The sequence below is a fragment of the Macrobrachium nipponense genome, chromosome 45 (genome assembly GCF_015104395.2).
Source record: "Macrobrachium nipponense isolate FS-2020 chromosome 45, ASM1510439v2, whole genome shotgun sequence".
Lineage (NCBI taxonomy): Eukaryota > Metazoa > Arthropoda > Malacostraca > Decapoda > Palaemonidae > Macrobrachium > Macrobrachium nipponense.
Genome location: NC_061105.1, coordinates 14720053 through 14727672, shown reverse-complemented (window position 1 = coordinate 14727672; position 7620 = coordinate 14720053). Strand labels below are relative to the sequence as shown.

Below are 7620 nucleotides of genomic sequence, written 5' to 3'. Positions count from 1 at the left end.
CCGGTGTAGTCTGTTCAGTTCTTTTTCAAACTTGCGGAAAACTGGCTTGACTTCTGGAAGTGAGTGAAGAATCGTGGAAAGGCGGTTGAATTCCATAATGGGCTGACAATGACTGGTAAAAATACCTTAGCCAAATCCCTGATTAACGTCCAACAAAAGACATCTCCCAAAGACTCTGGGGTATATGAGATCCCATGCCAGGACTGTGACCAATCTTACATCGGATTTACAGGTAAATCACTTCCCCAGAGTTAATACAACACAAACGGTCAGTTAGGTATGGACAACAGAACTCTGCTATTTTCAACCATATAAATGAACATAACCATAGAATAAACTGGAATATGTCACGTGTAATTTATAGCAGCAACTGCCGGTAAAAGAGTCAAATGATGGAATCGGCCTTAATAAAAGAGAAGCAGGTAATGAACATCTCAAAAGGGAATTGGATATCAGATATCGTCGACACAGTGTTCATTCAACCAACGCTTAAGAAGATTAAAGGAAGATTATCAGCGGGGGTGACCTAAATTAAATTGGCTTACTTGTGGACGAATCTCTTGGTATAAATACCACCTTTTCTGTAAACTTTTCTCATTCATATACCTGAAGAGAGAGACAGCAGTCTCTGAAATATAGTACTTTTCTCTCTACATTTTGGTGTTTTTATGGGCTCCTTTTATTAGATGGAATTCTGTTGTTACAGAACATTTTACCAGTCATATATATATCATATATATATATATATATATATATATATATATATATATATATATATATATATATATACATAAAGAAGCACCCGAGCATGACCAATAGGCCTAGTGCTCGATTCTTAAAACAGACCTCTGGTTATTCCTGACTAGATAAAAAGGTCCTCAGAGAGAGAGAGAGAGAGAGAGAGAGAGAGAGAGAGAGAGAGAGAGAGCATAACAGGAGATACTCGAATTAAAATAATGCTCGCCAAGCATATTCACACTCCGGATCGTATGGACAAGAATAGTCTCACATATGCGCTGAAAAAAAAAAAGTGGAAACCTACGAAAATATTTGTTTGGTGCGACCCTAAACGTAATTCCACATGCAAAATTTGCACCATTTATTGCTCTCGGTTTTGGTCACTATCCAACCGATGCTCGCGAGCACAAGTGTTGTAGCGTCACACATTCTTCCTCTCGCGGAAAGATCCAAAAGAGCTCGAGAACGAAAATATTGCATAATTCTAATCATTCTCTTTCCTTCTACTCTATTGTTCGTCCGCTCATGAACCATTTCCATTCTCTCTCTCTCTCTCTCTCTCTCTCTCTCTCTCTCTCTTCCCCTGCATTACATCAATCCTTCCCTGCTACGATCCTTCCCTTGTTTGCTCTGTAGTGGCGTCTCCTTCATAGAAAGTCCTTCACCACTCCAGGATTACAGCAAAACTCTGCTTTAGGCTACAGAGGATTCCGCCTTTTAGATCAATCAAGTCTTCTTATAATTATTATGACCTTAGTGGGGAAATGATCATATTTATCAACTGAGTTTTGCAGTTCGTTCAATGCGTCGCTTGAGATGGAAGGAAGAAGCAACGAAGAAGCCGAGATTCTGGTTTTTGTCAAGTTTGAGATGGTATGAGAAAGCCATTTCTCTTATTAACCTCATATTTTGAAATATTGTAGTATAATTTTAATATTATATATTAACATAGCAAAGAAATATGTATAATGAAAATATATCATCGATGAAAATTACTGTTTTTACATAAATCATTGTAAAACTCTCATATGAATGATAAATAATGGTTGGATTTCGGCGTGTACTTGGTTACAGGTTTGTTAACCATAGGAAATTCATGAACTACTTAACGAAATGAGTTGAGAAAGTGATACCGCAATGTTGAAATGTGCAAAGTCCATTGCGGCTCTAAGGTCCAAGGGAGCATGATCGTTAATATAAGATTAAGGTAACCTTGTTTACCTTCCCCTTTATTCACTGTTGAATGTCACTTTTGCTGTTCTCCGATCCGGAGAATAGATCCAGAGCTCGGAAATGAAAATATTGCATTTATTCCTTTCTTTGCACAATTCTAGTCAGTCTCATTCCTTCTACTACATCGTTCACCATCCGCTCCTGAACCATTTCCAGCCTCCTCTCTCTCTCTCTCTTTCTCTCTCTCTCTCGCTCTCTCTCTCTCTCTCTCTCTCTCTCTCTCCCAGTTGCCATCTTTCTTTGCTAAATTGTTTCTTTATAGGAAGAACTTCAACCCTTACTGAGGCCTCTTTCCTACCGCGTTTTTTTTTTTTTTTTTTTTTCGCACAACGACGGTCTCCCCGCAACCGCAGGGATAGCGGACGGAAACCGCCGATACTGCGGTCGCCGCATAGAGACCGATTACCTTTTTCTTGCAAATAGTCAACACTGAAGAGTTTTATAGACTATGAATGTGAGAAATTAAATGAATTTTACTAATGAATGTCTTTACAACTAGATTTGTGTATTAATCTAGTCGAATATGGGACTAATCTACAACGTTTGCCAATCTTCATAAAAAGGACTTTGCTCTCAGTACTTCTTCAAGTTTTCAAACCTTTATTGGCTGACATTGTCAAACTACTTTTTCTCCTGGGAATTCTTTGAAAAGTTCCCCTTTTCCCCCCACCCCCCCCCCCCCCAAAAAAAAAAAACGAAATGGTAGTTATGTCTGTTCCGATGGTGAGTTTTTTTTAGGATCAGAACGAACCGGAAAAAAATGCTAGAGTATTAATGACAATAATATTCAGGGACTTCTCACGTTGCCGTAAACAGACAATTTAATGAACGGGGTGAAGGAGAGAGACAGAGAGACGGCAAAAGACATCCAAACAGACAGTGAGACAAACAAGACAAGGAAAAGACGACTTGACTTGAAGTTGGGTCTTGAGTCACAGGTGACGTTCGTCTGTTGTCTCGACGAACATAGAAGGAATCAAGTGAGACTTCCATAACCTTTCTCTTGTTTTCTTCTTTTCACAAAATTTGTCGAACAGATAACATTCACTCAAGTAACAATAAGATGCTGCTGTTCATGAACATTGCAGGCACTCTCTCTCTCTCTCTCTCTCTCTCTCTCTCTCTCCTCTCTCTCTCTCTCTCTCTCCTGCATTACATCAATAATCCTTCCCTGCTACGATCCTTCATAGTTCAATAATGACGTCTCCTTCCTAGGAAGTCCTTCAACACTTAGGCCTATCTTCCAGTACGATAACTGGAGCCACTCCAGAAATTACAGCAAACTCTGCTTTAGTGGCTACAGAAAGGCCATTCCGCTTTTAGATCAATAAAGCTTATTACAATTAACTGTTATGACCTTAGTGAGGAAAGGATCATATTTGAGTTTTGCAGTTCGTTCAATGCGTCGCTTGAGATGGAATACAACAAAAGAAGCCGAGGTTCTCGTTTTTGCCAAGTTTGAGTTGGTATATATGAAAGCCATTTATCTTATTATCGTCATATTTTTATAACAATGTTGTATTATAATTTTAATTGGAAATATTTAAGTAGCAAAGAAATTTATATAATTTCTATATATTAGTAATGAAAACTACAATAATTACATAGACTCTTGTACAATTTTCAAATGAATTATAAATAATGGACGGATCTCGGTCTTGGTGTGTAGAGCTGACGTGTCGGTTGTTGTGGTACCATTCAAATTTGTTACTATTTTTGGTTACAACCAATATTAATCAATCGTGAAGGCCTGTCCACCCCGGGAAACATTGTTTGCAAGCATTGCTTGCTAACAGCTGGCGAAGGCGAACTGTTTGCAAAGAATTTTTACCGTAAATTTCTTTCCCATCCAGAATGGAAAACATTTAGTGTACATATGTATATAAACATTCATAATGTATTATGTTTATATACATATGTATACATGCATAAATTTATATATAAATTCATATATATGTGTGCGTATATATATATATATATATATATATATATATATATATATATACAGGGTGTAACACGAATTACGCAAATATTGTGGGAAATGAATGAAAAAGTTAATTTGGGCAGAAAATCTTTTGAGGATATATTTAGACTTGGCTGGTGAGAGAAATTTTTGAAATAACGTTATATCTATTAATAGAGGGAGGTTGGTGCATCCTGGGATGTTTGGGGGCCGAGGGTTAGGGGGATGATGGAGCCAATAGGCCGATGTGAATAAATTACCTCCCAATCATATGTATTACTTAGATTTTGAAGGAAAAAATGCATGCATCAGTGAGTCCCTATTCTTCCATATAAATGGCATTTATCGGACACCGATAAAGAAAAGAAGACGAATTGAATCTCCCAGCCTTGAGAGGTAGGCCTCTTCTGTCTCTCATCCCTCCTCGAGTGCATTAAATATCCAAGTAGAATGCAGACACAGAGGCTACTGCACCGACAAGTATAGAACCTCAGCGGCGTGGTTGGTATGGTATTAACGTCCCACCTCGGTGGTCGCGGGTTCAATTCTCGGCCATTCCATTGAGGAGTGAGAGATGTGTATTTCTGGTGATAGAAATTCACTCTCGACGTGGTTCGGAAGTCACGTAAAGCCGTTGGTGCCGTTACTGAATAACCACTGGTTCCATGCAACGTAAACATCCAAATCTTCGCCACTAACAATTCAGGCTTTTCCCTCAGTCCTCCGTAGCAACATCTGTGTCAACAAGATGCCCTGGCTGTAATTCACTTGTGACGTCATAAAAACAACAACAACAAAAATACACCCATAAAGGTCCAGTGAAAGAACGGTGGGTTACGTTTAAATAAACAATAAAATTAAAAAACTCCCATGTGAATTTGTCGAGACTTTAAATTTAGGACTGGAGGACACTTTTGTAATGTTTATTGAATATTTCATGACTGAAGGAAGAGTTCCGTGGGAAGATGATGAAGTTCGTAATCGTGTGCGTTCGTTGCAAAGTTAACACATATAGGCCTAATATTTTTTTCCTGTTTCATTGAATGGGTCAATACTGATTTGTTTTCGTTGAAAGACTGACTCTCTTATGAGGTGTTACAATGGATGCAAATCCTTAGTTTAGTGTCCTCCTGTGTTTCATTAGTGGTTTGATTAGTCTAATTTTATTTCAAAGCAAACTTCGTGAAATGTAAGCAATGCAAAAACATACAGAGTCCAATAGTGTTTGATTTTGTTTCGTCAGAAAATAGAATAGTAATTAGCTCTCATTTTAAAAACGAACTACGCACATGGTGCATAATCATGAATAGACGCATATAGGCCTAATCTTATTTTACATTATTTTGTCATAATAGATACTTATTCTCATTGAAAATATCAGCAATTTGGGTATAAACACTTTTCAATTCAATAAAACCCAGCTCAATGTTCTTGATTAGTAGTTGTTAACTGTCCGCGGACGGATAGCGAATTGAGCTGGAGAAGTTGCCTCCACCACATTAACGTTGTAGTGCGCATGCGCAGCCGTTTGGCCTGATGCTCATTGACCAGGCCGCCTGCACAGGCCAGAAAACCTGTGCAGGTTGTCCAAGCTAACGCTCAGTTATAACTGCGCAGGCATAACTGAACGTTAGTGGCTGGCTTTACATAGATTATGATAAAATCTTCATTTAATTGATAAATAATGGGGGATCCCGTTGTCTAACATCGTAATCATGTGGCTGTATTTACTGTATAAGTAGGTTATATAATATCTTGGTTATAATTTTAAAATTTTCAGCCATAGAAACTCATGAATGCTTGTAACCCAATGATTTTCAATGAGAGGAAATATTGCCGCCATGTTGAAACGTGCCCTGTTCATTAAACCTGGGGTGCTAGCACCCCCTGGGGGTGCTGAAATCAATTATTGAGGTGCTGGGAAGCGATACACACATGACGGTAAAATATCACTTCCTAGCAAAGCGTGACCAGTTCTGCAGTACACGTTCGGTACTTGTTTGTATCTGACATGAGAGCGGCGAGACTGTGGGACCAGTGGCAGCCAGACAGTAGCACTGTAGTTGTTCAGTACCAGTGCAACAGAGCAGTATAGCTCCTACATATTTGAGTTTTGTCGGCATATCTAAGACTATCTTTGATTTCCAGTAATACTGGTAAGTCCATTGGAAAGTATTCTCTCTCTCTCTCTCTCTCTCTTCTCTCTCTCTCTCTCTCTCTCTCTCTCCAGTGTGTCGTTTCATATTATTATCTGTAAAAGAAGTGATGACGTTTTTCAATACTAAAGTATTGAAAGACTGAAATCTTGGAACCCTGGTATCAGAGCCGAGTGTCTCGTAGCACTGTGGGTTAGGCTTTGTTTTGAATCAGTGTGTATGTTGTCATTACAAAGCACTGTGTACTCCATCGCTATGCTTTGGCGGTAAAGACATTGCCATCTCATTTCAAAGAAGTTCTGTCCGTCTGTGTTAAAGTTGTCAATTACATCCGGGGACGTGCTTTAAACCACAGAGTGTTCAAGTTATTTTGTGAGGAGATGGGAAGTGAACATCAGGTGCTTCTCTTCCACACTGAAGTGCGATGGCTCTCCCGTGGGAAAATGCTGACACATATTGCAGAGCTCGCTGATGAGATTGCAATATTTCTCCGAGAGTATCAGAGTGATTTTGCTGAAAATTTTGAGGACGAAATTTTCATTCTCTCCCTCTCCTACCTGGCAGACATTTTCGGTCATCTGAATGATCTCAACTTGTCCATGCAAGGCATGTTTGCTAATAATATTGATTGTACAGAGAAGGTAGAAGCCTTCAAGAAGAAAATATCACTGTGGAAGCGTCGAATCCAGGGAGGAAATGTGGGAAGCTTTCCTATCCTGGATGAAAAACATGGAGACAAGACAATCCAGCCAATGCTTGTAGAAAATATTGTTGCTCACCTCTCACTCCTAGAGACCACTATGGCACAATACTTTCCCATGGATCATTCATTTCCAGAATGGATACAGCAGCCCTTCTTGGCAGATATGGATGATGATGATAACCTAAAGGAGGAGCTTATTGATCTGCAGGTGAACCAGGGTTGTCAAAAAAAATTTCGCACACGACCTCTGTCAGGTTTCTGGTGTGACCAGTTGGTAGCATACCCTGGATTAGCAAAGGCAGCGCTGGAAATGAACAACTGCCCGGAACCGACTTCAAATTGGGTTGCTTCATGATATGAGGGTGGCTCTGGCCAACACAAAGCCTCGAATTGAGAAACTAGTTGCATATAAGCAACAGCAAAAATCACATTGAAGTATGTACAGTATGATTGATTACCCAGTTGTACATATTTAAATCTATGCAATTTCATTTTTTCTCATTTTTTTTTTTATTTCTTTTATAAACAATATTGGTATTTTGTGTTAGTTTTAAGGAATGAACAAAATAAAATTGATCAAGCAGTACACTTCACATTCCTTTATCCTTCTAGTTACCTAGTAATAAGATATTAATAATTAAGATAATTAGGGGGTGCTGGACTGCTTAGACATGACAACAGGGGGTGCTAGGGTTGGAAAAGGTTGGGAAACACTGCATTACGATAATAGAGCATAATCTTTCATTCGCTATTTATTGTCACTTTTGCTGTTCTCCGTTTCAAGGAAAAGGTCCCATGAGAGCTTCAAGATGACGGCTTGAAAATGC

At 38.9% G+C, this 7620-nt stretch overlaps 1 protein-coding gene across 1 annotated transcript; it reads left to right on the top strand.

The window, feature by feature from the left end:
* Window positions 1-6470: 6470 nt before the first annotated feature.
* Window positions 6471-7148, top strand: LOC135214181 (protein FAM200C-like). Its single transcript, XM_064248251.1, has one exon. It carries the CDS (start codon window positions 6471-6473, stop codon window positions 7146-7148), a length of 678 nt encoding a protein of 225 aa, XP_064104321.1.
* Window positions 7149-7620: the final 472 nt, after the last annotated feature.

Bases quoted from the DNA above. Each gene is read 5' to 3' on its own strand.
- LOC135214181 (XM_064248251.1), top strand. From the start codon at position 6,471: ATGGGAAGTGAACATCAGGTGCTTCTCTTCCACACTGAAGTGCGATGG.